General features: G+C 40.0%; 1 protein-coding gene across 2 annotated transcripts in view; it reads right to left on the bottom strand.

Annotated features, from left to right (window-relative positions):
* Positions 1-4,719: 4,719 nt before the first annotated feature.
* The window catches only part of LOC149312142 (protein lin-7 homolog A-like), a 59,921-nt gene continuing 48,745 nt past the window's right edge, over positions 4,720-15,895 (bottom strand). Inside the window, exons 5-6 of one of the 2 annotated variants that reach the window (XM_089524035.1) lie at positions 12,340-12,546; positions 4,720-10,079 (exon numbers count right to left, since the gene is read on the bottom strand). In XM_089524035.1, coding sequence (XP_089380161.1) covers positions 12,340-12,546 — 207 coding nt within the window. In that variant the 3' untranslated portion in view covers positions 4,720-10,079. The remainder of the gene's footprint in view (positions 10,080-12,339; positions 12,547-15,895) is intronic. The other variant, XM_089524034.1, reaches the window with a different exon arrangement.

Here is a 15,895-nt window from a genome sequence, read left to right as displayed (position 1 = left end):
GGCCGTGGTTTAAAGAATAGTTGTTTGGATAAGGGAGTTTATGAAGTGTGATTTGAATCATCCACTGCCTTTTTCATAGATCAAAATCTTAGCCGGGATCACATACCAATCTGTTTAACGTGTGAAAAGCAGTTCCCACCACCACTGCCTTGTTTCTTGCTTTCACAGAATTTAGCTCTAGTCTCTTCTTCTGGAAGAATGGAGTTTATCACACAGTCCCTTGGGAGGGGATTGGGGCGTGATGAAAAGGAGAGGGACGGGAACCCCATCGCTGCTGGAAGTTCCCATTCCATTCCTGATCCTTCCCAGAGGAGGCAATTTTCAGGAACGCTTCTGAACAGTTCCTGAAAATTGCCTCCTCTGGGACGGATTAGGAATGGAATGGGAACTTATGGTGGTATCAGCAGCATTCTGGCATGCAATAAAATGTATGATAGTCCCCATTCTTTCCCCATCCCACTCCCTTTCATCACGCCCAGATCCCATCCCAAGGGACTGTGCGATAAACTCCAGAGTTGAATCAAAACTCAAAAGAGGAGAGTGTGCTAATCACTCTTTCTGGCTCTAGTTCTGTCATTCTCACACCCAGAGCTATGAATCTGAATAGAGCTTCTGCTATATGTTGGGGCTCTCCATGTGACCAGGAGTCTTAAAACAAATCAACATGCTTTAGGAATATCTGAATGGGTCTTCTGTGAGGAAAACACCCACCATGGGGGATGATATCAATTACAGAGATTAGGTGGGATGCTTGTTTTGGATGTTTCGAGTATCAATTGAAAATCAATTTCTTTCCCCAAGTATTTTCCTGGCATTATTTAACTGACTGTTAAGCCTTCTTCTGAGGTTGTTCCAGTTTTGATGAATTGTTTCAAATGGATTTATATCACATTGTCATTTTCTAATAATTGGTTTTCTTGCTTGCTTGCTTGCTTGCTTGCTTGCTTTTAAAAAAAATATAGATCACATTTGTGATAATCCATCATCTGTACAGTTGGTTAAAGAATTGTGGGAATTTGGGAAAAACATATGAGTACATATAACATTGTTGTTGTCATGGATGGAAACTTCCATTCCTGACAGATGCCTCTGCTTCCATTTCAAATTGTTTACATTGGGATAGGTAATGGTTCCCATTATTTTGGCAGGCCCCAGTTCCTCAGGTCCTCCTCCAATGAATCTGTAAAATGAAAAATAGCAGAAGTTCCTTTGCATGGCAATTCCCCTTTAAAACAAGAATTGGCCTCCTGCACACCTTATTTTGCCCCACAGGGGCTTCTTTAAAATTAGAAACAAATGTGGACAAATGTCCAGTTTTGCTGTTTGAGGGTAGTGTCATCCATAATGGTTTGCACTAGCTCAGGGATGGGCAAAGTGGAGCACATGGTTCACATGTACCCCCAGGACTGTTTTGTGACACCTCTCCCCAGAGCACCCCAGGGGTCAAAATTGGGAAAATTATTTCCAAATGTCCAAATCCTATCTCTAAGAGCTGTGGAAGGCATTTTCATCATGTTTGGGGCTCCCCTTCACCTTCCAGGTCAAAATGAAATTTTGCAAAGATTTTTCATTCTTGTGCCACAAAATGCTCTGTGGGGCCTAGGAGGGTTCCAAACCATACTTCCATGTCTTATAGATGGGGGTTGGGAACATCTGGGACATTTTATTTTTGTGGGAGCAGATGTAGTAGTGTGACCTTCCAAGGTCTCCTGAAGAGCTAATGCAACCCCCTGTACTAGCTAGACTCCAGGAGCCTTCTGTCCCAGGTTTCAATGACTGGGAACGTCCAGAGTGTCTTGGATATGCATCCTTTTTCTCCTCTCTCCTCCTTTAGGCTTGTAAGGAGGAGAGTGAAAAATTCTGCTTTCAGATTTTACAGCAAGGCAAGATCAAACCGCGTCTCCCTGACTGTACATTATGGGAAACTGTGCTGTACTTTAATATGAAAACATAAGCTTTTGCTTTCGTCTTCTCATGCATGGAAGAAAAGAAAGAGGAAATGTGCTAAATTCCAGGGTTGCAACACTTTATTTCTGATCATCTAAACTAGAGATGTGGCCTTCCAGATGTTACTGAACTCCCATCAGCATTATTCAGAATGCCCAATGGTCAGGGATAATGGGAGCTATTGCCCAACATTTGGGAAGGAACCTAGGTTTTCTACCCTGATCTAAAACATGGATTTATCTCAGCTGGAGTAATAACGGGTCTGATTGTTTCCTGTGTATTTGTCTCCTCATATAGAAAATAAGACACAAATAAAAGACAGGTATCTGGGTAAACATGCCAAGATCCACCATGGTCTAGTGGTTTGAGAGACCATGGTTCAAATCCCTACTCAGCCATAGAAGCCTGCTGGATGACATTGGCAAGTCACATGCTTTCAGCCTCAGAGGACAGTAATGGCACACCTCCTCTGGACAAATCATGCCAAGAAAAAAAACAACAAGATAGGTTTGCCTTAGGTTTGCCATAAGTCTGTGATGAATTGAAGGCACACAACAACAACATCTGCTGAAGCTTGCTGCCAGGGCTCCTGCCTCAACTGTTTAAATGTCTTGTAGAAAGCAGTGGTGCACACATTTGGGAGAAGGTGAAATTAGGTCTCAGACTTACACTAAATTTCTGGTCTCAGACCAATTTCAGGTCACAGATCAGCACTAGGTTTGTGCACTAACACATGCTATAATTCTCCCCCTCTGTGTCTTCAGAGTAGAACACAGCTGCAAAGTTTATTGAAGGAACAAGTCCTTGAAGAGTTTTCTGGATCCTGGTCCATTTGCCAAAGCTCTCCAAGATCTTGTATTGGACTGTTGGTCCATCATTCTAAAGTAGGCATAGGTTTCAATTTGTTTCCTTTCATAATTCCCATATGTGGACTTCTAAAAGATGTAAGTCTCCCAGTGCTTTTACTACTCACAAATGGAGTAGAGTATTCACTGACTGAGTTTAAATATCCTTATCGGTTTCTTCCAGTAAAGGTTACATAACCAAGTGTATAACTACATGCTAAATTATGCTTCTGGGATATTTGGCACAGTTGAGAGATCTTGATACTCATGAATTGCAGCAGTCTCCCCTTACTTATTATAAGTTAAAAGACAGAAAAAAGCTTTTTAGATCAAACAGCTCTTCTCACTGCTTATGTAGGTTTAAAATATTTGAAGTTGCTCAGGAGGGATGCATTTTGAAATGGAAACTTCTTGGATTAATTCCAGAGGTGCCAATTGAGCCAGAATAAAACCTGGCAGGCTCAATATAATCTCTGTATATGTCAAAGCATACATTTATTCAAGTAACTCTGAATAAATTTTGTTCTGAGCTATTTGTGGACCCTATACATTAGGAACGTATATTTCACATGCAGAACTGAACTCTTGTAGGGCTAGGCAAGAAATATTTGGGTATCCAACATTTGATGACATTTCCTTCCTCAGCTGTTTAAATGTCTTAGAGAAGCTATTTTCTACACCTTTTGAAAAAGTAACTGTAGCTTTTGTAAGCTGGGGACAGTCAAAAGCCTTGTGATCTCCATCTGCTGCCTGGCATACAGACACATTTGGAAAGTAAAGAAAGACATTACAAAGAAAAAAGAAAACTGCATTTTGTTCTATTTTTGATCATTTAAGCTATTTTGTTACATCATTCAGATACAACAAAGGAATAACAATATCAGCAATATCAGCCACAACGAAAACACTCCTCTATGTATCCTTGCATTTGCTTCTTAGAACATAGTTTTAAAAGGTGTGTTAAAAGGTCAAATTGAGCCTCAACTGATCATGTAAGAAACTTTCTATATCTTCTGAAATATCTGCAGAACAGGTTGTTTAAAGGAACATATGAAATATTGGGTCCTGGACTGTAATAAACAAAGGCAAAGCTCCTAAAATAATGGGCCTGGTCAGACATTCATGGCTGGATCCAGGCTTAGTGATGCTTACAGAACATTTGCTGAAATCAGTGAGTCTTTAATTAGTCAAATTAAGCTTAGTCTTAACAGAGTTAGTTATAATAGAGATGAAGCTACTCTATGCATAACCAAGTCTGGCTCCAAGCCACAGTGTGGAAGTGTGCATTGCAGTGATTGTTTATACCACTATAATTACTCTCAGTTAATATGTAGGCTTGTATGCATTTTATTTATAGCCCATTTTGTTCCAAACAAGGAAGCTCACAATATAGAGTGAAGCAAACTATAGCTTAAAAAATATACAATAAAAATATGGTCAGTCTGATATATGGAAATTGTTCTTCTTCATTTCCAGTATTCCATCTGGTCTGTTAACTTTTATCCAACTTTATGATCTTAAGGTTGCCTCTTTGTGAAGATAAAATGGAACATGCTAGGTTATCAATGCAAGCTAGTTTGACGCCAGTCCAGCTGGCATCAAGAGCCTTTAATACTTCCAATCTCTGTTTCATTAATGTTTTTGCTTTCCTACTTCCTTCCTTTTCTTTCGGTGTAGTCTATTATCCCTAAAGATCTCTTACCATGAGCAATGGCAATAAGCAATGAGAAAAGGAGGGAAACTGAGAAGTTCTACAACCCATCTAGTAAAGACGTATAGTAAAGGTTTGTAAATACATCTGCACCAACTCTTTAAAAATACTTGGGAGACACATATAGTTCTACAGTTTTTGAAGATCTCCATACAGCACCAGCTCATTATTTTAAGAATAAATGAAACAAGAGACAAATATTCTGTGTAAATTAAACTATAAGATTCAACTGTTGATGCTCACCACCGAAACATGTGACAATTTACTTGTGCAGTCTATTTTTTGCATTGTCATTTTATCCAAATTTTTTATTTTCTGTTGGAGTTTGACTGCCACATACTCAGCATATGAGCTGTTTTACAGGACAGACTATAAACTGAGGTGGTATTGTTATAACATAATGCAGGAAAGTGGGTTGAAAGTGACTATAATTTATACACACTCAACACCAACACAGACCCTCAAAAGACATGTTTGGTCTAGGTGTAGGTGCATGTAACACAGTTGGTGGAAACAGATTTCCCTGTCTGTTCCTCTGTAGTTGCTGTTATTCCACAGTGTACACATTCAGCAGTGCAGAGCTGGAAATATTACTTTATTGACCCACAGCTCCCATAATAATCTATCAAGCACAACCGATTAGTTTTCTTTGTCCACATTGGCTAGGGGATATGGGGAGTTGTAGTCCAAAAAAGGTAACTTTTTCAAGTTCTGCGTCAAGGTTCACTAACCTTGGCATAGCATTTTCTGGAGACTGGAGCAGGAGCTGGTGAGAGAGAAGGAGTGGGGAAGCCAGTTTCCACCAGACTGAGTTTCAAGTGCCTAAATCTAGATCCAACCTAATACAGTTCAAAAATCAGATACTTCACAAGATACATCACAGCTGAAAAGTAAAGCAAAGCAACGGAAAGCAAAACCTAAAACCAAGATACAAATCCCCACATTTTAGGAGATATATCATAGGAGTACACCTTCGCTGTGTCAATTCCAGATGTCACTGAAACAATGTTAAAGCACCATTACACGCTGTTTTCTCTCTCTTGGATTTTCAAAAAGACATGCACTTAAATTTCCTGTCTTAATGAGCAGCAAACTAAAGAGTAAAGGGTGTGGCTTTGAACATACCTTTAATGAATAATTTGCAAAAAATGTGCACATGATGCATCACCTGATTGTATGTTTGTTCATATGCTCTTATGAAAGTGCAATGAGCTTTTAAACATGAAGGTTCTAGATTCAACACCTAAAAGTTATTTCTAAAGAAAATAATATTTTTATCAGTCTTTGTTAATATTTAATAAGTGTGAAACTGCACGTCCATTTTGTTTGACACTTTTCAAGATGTGAGCTTAGAAGATATAAACTTAGCTGGACTGACGGTGATAGGAGTATATACATTATTTATATATTTTTTATTATAAACACCAGGAGGTGTTGGCACAAATTAGTATATTTTGTGGTCTCAGAGAGGCTTGTCACATTTGAAATCGGTGTTATGGCATCTGTTTTGCATGATCCCGTGTTTCCTTAGTATTTCCAGTTAAAGAATATTTTACATCAAACAAGCCTGGGAAATAACCTTTCATGAAACTGAGACTGATTACTGCTAGGATTCACAGAATAGGCAAAGGTGGATTGGTTGGGCCTACCTACCTATAGCAAAAGACTGAGGCCCAGACCACATAGCCAGAAGAATGATGTGTTAAAAGTCAGCCCTGATAGAGTGAATTGTATTGCTCCAGGCTAAAAGTAAGGGATAATTCTTTTGAATACTACCTCATTTAGAAAGAACTCCTTGCAAGGAAACAATCCAAGGAAACAATTCAAATCAGCTATATAGTATTTTCCAATGCTACCCCCAATATACACCTCAAGTGACACACACCTTTCACTTTGGACTTCAGTGTTGTTGGGAGTGCAGGGGGATCAGTGGAGATACCTGTAGCTATTTTCCTGTAGCTGGACACACTGTAAAAGTCATCTGCTGGGACCTCCTGAGGCTCCTCAGCTGTTGACATTTCTCTTGACAGCTTTTGATATCATGGACAATTGTATTCTTCTGGGCTACCTCTCTTGAGATGGGACTCAGAGATACTGTTATGCACTGGTTCATGTCCTTCTAGAAGGGGCAGAAGGTGGTGTTGGGGGACTCCTGTTCAACTGCCTGGACATTGACTTGTGGATTCCCACAGGGTTCTGTTTTGTTTCCCATGTTATTTAACACTACACAAAACTAGTGGAAGAAGTCAAGCAGAGTTTGGGAGTGCAGAGCCATCACTATGTGGATGACCACCCAACTCTATCTCTCCTTTCCATCCAATTCCAAGGAAGCTGTCTTAGCATTGAAACAGTGTCTACTGTCAGAATTGTGTAACAAACAAGTTGAAACTTTCCTCGTCAGTTGTATGGCCGATCAGGGAATAGGGACTTTTGCTTGTTCTGGAAGGGGTTACACTGCCCCTGAAATCTGAGGCTTGCAGCTTGCATGTTCTCCTAGACTCAACCCTGAGCCTGGATCACTAGGTTTCGGAAATGGCCAGGAGCATACCTGTACAGCTAAAACAAGTGCACCAGCTGTGCCCCTTCCTTGAGACATCAGATCTGGCTACTGTGATACATGCTTGATTACATCCCATTTTGACTACTTTAATGCTGCCTTTAGCAATTGTTTGAAAACTTCAGCAGGTTCAAAATATGATGGCCAGAATGTTGACTGGGACCTGTTATAGGGAGCATATAATTCTCTTGTTGAAATAGCTTCACTAGTTGATTCATTTCTGGGCATAGCTCAAAGTGCTGGTCAAGACCTATAAAGTCCTATATGGTTTAGGTCCATCTCCCCATATGAACCTGCAAAAGTCCTAAGATCTACAGAGGAAGGCTTTCTTTTGGTCCCACCACCATGACAAGATCGCTTGGTGAGGAAAAAAGAGAGAGCCTTTTCAATGGCTGCGCACACCCTCCATAATGTGCCTCCATGGGAGGCTAGGCTGCTTCCCCTTCCTTTTGCCAGTAGTCAAAGACGTTTTTATGGAAACAGGCTTTTAATATATAATTGTGTCAGGGAGACATTTATGTAGGATGTGTGCTCTAGTTATGTTTTTAAATTTATGTAATGTAATGTAAATGTATACTGTTTTAATGTAAAATTTTAACTGATTTTATCTGTGAGCTGATTTGGGTTCCTTTCTGGAAGAAAAGTGGCATAAAAATGAAATGAATAAATAAATAGAGAAGGATACAATTTTTCTTCCAATATATATTAGGATTTAAAATAAACCCACTTGATTACTGGAATAAAAGAGTGCAGTCGATGTTGAGAATTGCCTATAATAGTATAGAACAACAGAAACTTTATTTGGATTAAACAAACAAACAACAAACAAACAGGGAACTAAAGCAAGAAATGGTGCAACCTTTTTGCTCTACCCAGATGCGCCCCATTCCATTTTCTTTTTCTCTTGACACTTTTTCATAAGCTTTGCATAGATGTAACACTCCTTGTTTAAAAATAATTGAATTTATTTGAAATCTGGTTTAATTTCAGGACATTTTGTTCACAAGTATAGAATCAAATCAAGGTATCCTTTTTAGTCAAATCCTCCTATTCTAGGATCCCCACTTCATTTTACTGTATGTCTAGATCAGTCTTTTTGTTGCAAATATGCACAGAAAGCCAATTACCTGCACTACCTTATTAGTCATTTGTGCCTCCCATTCTATAAATGAAGTAGACTTGATAATTATAATATATAACATCTATATATTTCTTTAAAGTGTTCAGAGTACTTAATGCTTACTTTCTTGTTGTGATCCTTACAATTCTATAAAGTAAGTCATTATCACTGTTCTCTCTTACTAGTGCAAATGAGATGACTGAGGCTGAGAGAGCGAGAGAGAGAGAGAGTATGCCTTGCAGCGGGACATCTAGTGAATCCATGGGAAAGAGATGTGATTGGAATTGAGGAATCCTAATTTGCATCTCAGCCTCTTAGTCAATATACTATTCTAGTTCTCAGCAAAGCAATTTAGTATATGAAACTTAACAACATAAATAAACTAAATAATATATTTGAAAACTACAGAAAATACAGAGATACCTGGTAATATTTGTTGTTCCCACACTAAGTTCTGTCTCATTCACATTATCTGAAAACATACAGTAACTACAGAGCCTACTTCTGGACCAAATACATTCTGACAATATATATGTGTATATATATTTATTTTATATATATATATGTATGTATGTATCTTATAAATATACTGTATACGCAGTTATAGATTTCTGGATAATAATAGCTATAGTAGATATATTAGCAATATCTATATTCAAAAATACAATTCTAGATCTCTACAGTTCTAGTTCTCTACTCTTACGACTAACAAAAGATAGAATTAAACCTGATCAGTAGAACATATGGGTATACCAAGAGTAGAATGGATCATTAAATGAAATACTCTATGAAGCAGGCCTATTGTTTAATTAAAGTAATTTGGTTGTTTAAGCAATCATCTTTAGATGATGCAAATTTGTGGCAGGACAAGGCACCATCTCAAACCACTCCTTTATATTTAAAGAAAGCAAGATGCCTCTACTAAGACAGCTTCCATGCCACCAACAACCTTTAAAGTACTTGTATTACAATCGTTAAAAAAAATTAACCAGGAGCATTTTTCATCACAGAAGATATATTTGTTTGATTAGATCTAACTGAGCAATTAGCTAAATCCTATGGCCCCAGGATAAATATAGTAACTGTTTCCAAGGGAAATAAACTGGAAAAGTATTACAAACTGAACCTTCACAACTATACAACACTTTGGTAGGATGTTACATAAAATGTATGAGGAATTTTAAAGTGGCAACATTTTTAATTGATGGAATCTTCCCTTTAAATTGTTCATCACTCACACAGGCCTTAATCCAGATAAGAAGATGTAAACATGAAATAAGGCTTCCTCACATTTATCACTTCTCCATATTTATAAAGAACCATTTACATAAAAGGGATGGCATCCAAATGTCAATGCAAGGTATCCACACTTCATTACCCTTAAGGGGGATGTACATCCTGATGTGTATTCCCATCTAAAGACTGATGCTACTGGTTTCCTGTAAATAGCTTTTACAGGATCAGGGCAATGAATTTTGGACTGTCTCCACTCTTGGCAGTGGTTCATCTTAGATCTGTCTGGCAGATTCTCACTGGAGTATCCTTGTAAAGTGTGTAGGATTGGACCAGATATACATATATTCATTCAGAAGTCATTCAGAAGTCATAACTGTTTTTCTTCTTTTTAAAACAACTTTTTATATTAACAACCTTACCATTCAACAGGAGTAGAATCAAAGAAACCTTTCATCCTAAAACTTCAATACACAGAAAAACCCCACAGAACAGGTTTATTATGTTGTTGGCTTGCCAAACAATTCTTATGGCATTCTTTCACAGTTTGCTGGTGAATGCAGTTGTATTGTCATTGCTGCTGCTTCTTTTACTGGTTTCTGGAATACGAAACACAGCTTTGCTTTCAAGTTCTTGAATTCTTAGAATTTCTTTCTTGAGAACCACCTGCAATTAAACACACCCGTACAAAATCTCAGACCATAAGTACTGAGTTACCAACATTTCACCTTCCTTTTATTTCATCACTATCTTTCATATTTTACATTTCTATCTTACAGCTGTTATAGAGCCAGCTCAACCATGTAAACCTAACCAAGGGCAAGTCAACTTTCTCAGCCTCAGAGGCTGGTAATGGCAAACCCCCTCTAAATGGCAACCCCCCTCTAAAGAAATGTGCCAAGAAAACCCCATAATAGGTTTGCCTTAGGGTCACCATAAGTAGAAAATGACTAGGGGTCACACAACAACAACAACAACAACAGATGCATTATACATAAGCTTGACCATTGTTAATAAATGAAGCATAGCTCACTTATCAGGAATTTGCATTTTCTTAAGGTGCAGAGGAACAATCCACACAAAATTAGTTATAACCAAGAAGAAAAACCACTTGATCAGTTGAGGAATAGCCATCTCAATCATTAGGTATATCAGACTGACTGACAGATTTTGTGGGGACACAACAGGCTAATAAGTGACAAGGAGGAGTACAAAGGTAGAATGGAAAGATTTCCTGCCCTTTCTAATGACAGATCTGAAGGTGGAACCCTGCATTCCTTGCTGTACATCAGGAATGTCCTATTCCTTTTCCAGCCCTTTCACCAGGCCACTTGTCATATTCTGTCTAATAATTAAGAACTCAGGGTTTTGTTTTTTTAAGTCAGGTTTACTTCAGTTGCATTGAGGACAGAAATCAAGAAAACTCTGCTGCAACAAGTCAGATTTATTCTCAAATGAATTTGATATTGAATCACCAGCATAAAACTGCCAGAATTTTAAATTTGAGCCCAACAACTTTATTTGGAATTCATACAAAATCTAAATTGTACTCTATTACCAATCAAAGTTTAGCGAGGATTTCATGATATGGCATATCACACAGATTACAGATTAGCATCTGTATTCCAAATAATTAAAGCAAGGCATAGGAAACAATGGCGGGTTATAGACCACCCATTTGGGGCGGTTTGGACCCGCCCCTTTCCCCGGAGTATCGGGGCTTCAGTGGCTACACCGGCAGCTGCTGAGGCCCCGATCCGCCGCTTTTCGGGCTGTGGGGAAGCAGCAAAATGCTGCTTCCCCGCAGCCAGAAAAGGGGTGTCCCTGGGGCTTCAAGCCCCAAGGACACCCCGCGGCGGCGGGGAGAAGAGAAAGGGGCCGCTTGGCCCCTTTCTCTTTTAGTCCGCTGGGTGCAGCCGTCTGAAGGCTGCACCCAGCGGTCTAAACCAGGAAGGAGCTCCGAAACGGAGCTCCTTCCTGCTCCATGTTCAGGGCGCACTAAGCGCCCTGGCGTGGAGCAAGGATGTCACGTCCGCGCCACCCCCGTCTAGAGGCGGTGCGGCCATGACGTCCTCACGGTGGCGGCCGTATGGATTAGGGCGGTGCGGAAGCACCACCCTTTTGTAACCCTAGTGCGTGCTCGTCACGCACTAAACTGCCAGTTTGTAACCGGCCTAAGTGCAGAGGAAGGTGCTTATACAAGAAGTGTAAACAACAAGGGTTATGGTGGATGAGATTTTGCTTAACTTCAGATATTTCACAGGAAAAATAAGCAGGGACTAGTTCAAAAGGAAAGAATTATAATGCCATTAATGAGGGCTGACTATGACTCATGCTTATTTCTTAAAGTTACATGATAGCTGCATGTTAGGCACTGGTTGATATAGAAACATAAAGAAAAAAAGAATGTGGAAATCGGGAGCGCCATACTATTTAAATTGAAGACAGATAAATACCTGGCAGGTGATAAATTGTATACTTGATGTGTTAAATTGCTGCTGAACAGATAAAAGGAGGAAGCAGCACCCTCTTAGGATCCTTCATACACTAATTCTCTAGGTAAAAATTAGAGCTGGAACTGTGCACATGCCATTTTATCATTGAAAAATGAATTAAAGTGAATTGTAAATGTGATTGTTTTTTTCCTCCTTCCACAACTCCTTCCTCCTTTTCTATCTTTCTACAGAATTAGATTTGTGTGGGCAGCAGGATATGTAATCATATGCTCCACTCTGGCAAAATGGACAAAAGCTGCAGATGCTACTCAGAGAATGAGGAGAGAATGACTTAATAACTGTTGTGGGATGACCACTACTGTACTACCATCCATAACATCTGAAGCAGGCATGTACCAAATAACTAATGACCCCATCTTAAGCCCTTTCCAAGGGCAGGGGTCAAAAGCAAGACCAAAGAATGCTCTCACCTACGACATATGATTTTGCTGTGCATTTTGCTGTTGCTGCTGAATTAACAGCTGTTGCTGTTGTCTGCGTCGTGCTGTCCTCAGTTTTTCAAAGCGAGCCTCCATTTCATCCAGTACTTTTGGAGTGTAGCGTACCACCAGCTTGACACTGTCCTTAGCAGCCTTCAGAAGCTCCACAGCTTTTTCATGATGTTCTCCTTCCACACTCTGAGAAAAGAAGAAGAATATTTTAAAAGTGGCAAGAACATAATTTTTAACCCAATGAGTAAGAACATGGATTTGCAAGCTGCCTTTGTCTTACCTGTACTTGGACTGTATCAATTCTCTGTCTCAAAGTGAATCTGACCGAACACGACTAGAGCCTATTTGAAGGCCTACTCTGTGGCAATGCGGGCAGCAAAGAAATTATTTTTTTCTGCCAGCATTGCATCTGCATGGAGCTGTCCAGCAGAGCTCTTCTGAGTGGCCAGGTGTCTTTTGCACACTCACCTTCAAGTTGAAAATGCAGACCAATTGGCAGCATGCTGTGAGGAATTTGCACAGCACTTTGCAGGTAAAGGCCCTATACAGACTGGCACTTTGTGCCAGCCTGTGGTCAGAATAAGGGTGCAGCATCTGCACACTAGATGTCCTAACTGCACCCCCAGGGTGCCATTTTGGGGCACGCCGGTCCACATGGTGTGTGTCATCCTGACACCTCTCCGATGCTGCATCCATATGATGCAGCATTGAAGGGGGTGTCATAAAGCTGTGCTGTCGTAGCTATGCTGCCCCTTGGAGGGCGCAAAAAGGAGCTGCTTTTTTGCAGCTGCTTTTTGCTCTCTCCAGAGGCTGGATCAGGGTTGCAGCATGTGGTTGCCGCGACCCCAATTTAGTTGAAACAAGGGCGGCTACATGGGGCTGTCTATACATCTGTTCTGACTTGGATACAGTAGTTGATACAGTGAATTTAACCTTGGCACCTGTCTGTCCAGCATTAATAGATACTTTTCAACTTGTGAAGCCTGATGATGTGGAGAGGATCCTTGGAGAGGTGAAAGCCATCACATATGTCCTAGATCCTTGTCCTTCTGATTTAACAGGCCAGAGGGGAACTGGCTGAGTGGGTGAAGGAGGTAGTCAATGCTTTCCTACAATAAGGCAAAGTCCCAACATGCCTAAAAGAGGCAGTTGTGAAACCTTTGTTAAAAAAATCCATCCCTGAATCCCACTATATTGAATAATTATCGATCAGTGTCCAACCTACTTTATTGGGGCAAGGTACTGTAATGTGTGGTGGCTTCCTAACTCCAGGGTTTCTGGATGAAACAGATTATCTAGATCTATTTCAATATGGTTTCAGACTTGGCTATGGAACAGTGTCCCTGTTGGTTCTACTGGCCCTCTCAGCGGCTTTCAATACCATCAACCATGGTATCCTTCTAGGCTGCCTCTCTGGGTTTTACAGTGGCTCTGTTCCTTTCTGGAGGGGTGAACCCAGAAGGTGGCGCTGGGGGACTGCTGCTCGACCCCCCTGGACATTGGCCTCTGCAGTGACCAGGAGTGCTTTTGCACATTTAAAGCTTGTGTGCCAGCTGTGCTCATTCCTTGAGACACCAGATCTGGCCTCAGTGGTACGTACGTTCCTTGGTTACATCCCATTTGGATTACTGTGATGGACTCTATGTGTGGCTTTCTTAGAAGAGTGTTTGGAAATTCAGCAGGTTGAAAGAGCTGCAGCCTGCTATCTGGGGCGGGTTACAGAGACCACACAATGCCCCTGTTGAAACAGCTCCATTGGCTGCCAGTTTGTTTCTGGGCACAATTCAAAGTGCTGGTGATGACCTATAAAGCCCTATATGGCTCAGGTCCATGCTATTTGGCAGACCGTACCACCTTGTATGAACTGGCTCAGGCCTCGAGATCCTCTTGAGAGGCCCTTTTCTCCATCCCACTACCATCACAAGCACGGTTGGTGGGGAGGTGAGAGATGGCCTTCTCAGTGGTTACCCTTAGACTCTGGAATTCCCTGCCCAGGAAGACCAGAATGGCTTCCTTCTTGTTGGCCTTCTGCTGGCAGGCTAAGACCTACTTGTTCAGACAGACTTTTAAAATGGAATAGTTGTAAAGGACCGGCTTGGGATGTTGTTTTAAAGTGTTTTATACGGTAGTATCTTTTTTAAATGTATTTTATTTTTTTAATAGCTATCTAATTTGACACTGTAATAATTTTTCAATGCACCTCTTGTCTATCTTTTTAATTGTACTGTTTTTTAATATTGTGAAGCCACTCTGAGTCCCAGTTCTGGGGAAAGAGCAGGATACAAATAAATATATTAATAATAATAATAACAACAACAATGACTGCAGCATTCAACATGAGAATGAAATAAGTTGATATATTAGGTACTTCATATGGTTCATGCCATTGCATAAGGGTGGGCAAAATGCTGGCATATTTTTCCATGACAAATATGCTTGTGGAAAGATATATTTGTATATCTCTATGGATGCAGGCATTTCATGAGATCTGGAAACCTGAGTTTCATTTCACAGTGAAAATCTTCTTTGCATGAGTTTCACAACTCAAATGCCTACTCTCAGTGGTGGGAGTGGGACAAAAGTCGGGAGACTTGGTTTTGGAAGTAGGGCCAGGGGTGTGACTCTGTTGCCCTGTTACATGGACAAAGCCCTCTTCGCATACATAATATATGAAATTGCACGTTTCTTAGCTTTGGTATGCCAATTTAAATTTTGTTCAGTGAGTGAGTAAACTGGAGCTGTAATTCATTCCTAAATAAATAAATTCAATGATACATTTGTGTTCAGAAATTCTTCTGAAGTTCTTTTCAGATAATGGAGACTTTCAGACCAGAAACAGTATCTTATGAAAATAAAATGTTTTCTGGTTTCTGAATGTTGCAAGATTTGTGTTCTCTTACTCTTTTGTGTGGACACAAATTTGTTTGACTTATGTAGATAACAGAAGGGCAATGTTGACAGGGAATAGTGAATATCACATTGGAAAATGAGCAATAAGATCTTACAGGAATGACCATAAATAAGAGGACAAAATTTGCACTTGACCTTGTTGCAGGCCCCAGTCTCTGGTCTTTACCTGTACTTCCCAATGAGTAGCTATCACAGAGCAAGGGATTGTATGTTAGCAAGGGCAGATCTAGTTCTGAAGATTTCAAATGCTATACTAAAAGTGAATAGATGATTAAAAAAAATTGGCAGTAATTTTTTTTTACAAAACTGAACTGCATAATCTGCTGATACTTTACAGTGTAACTGTAAATTCTTGTAATCCCAGTGATTTCTTTTAAAATATTTGCAATTCATTTTGGAATCCATAAACACTTGTTGTCATTTGTCATCAAGTCAACTGCAACTTATGGTGACCCTATGAATGAGACATCTTCAAGAGCCCTAGTCATCAACTGCCCTGCTCAGGTTTTCCAAAGTCAGGGCTGTGGCCTCCTTGGTTGAATCAATCTACCTATGATGTGGCTTCCCTCATTTCCTACTGCCGTTCACTTTACTAAGAAATCTTGTCTTTTCCTATGAGTTATGT

This window comes from Sceloporus occidentalis, unplaced genomic scaffold (assembly GCF_023333645.1).
Source record: "Sceloporus occidentalis isolate IW3139 unplaced genomic scaffold, rSceOcc1.0.p SCAF_5, whole genome shotgun sequence".
Classification (NCBI taxonomy): Eukaryota; Metazoa; Chordata; class Lepidosauria; order Squamata; family Phrynosomatidae; genus Sceloporus; species Sceloporus occidentalis.
Note: the sequence above shows the minus strand (reverse complement) of the source record. Positions and strands in the feature narration are given on the sequence as shown.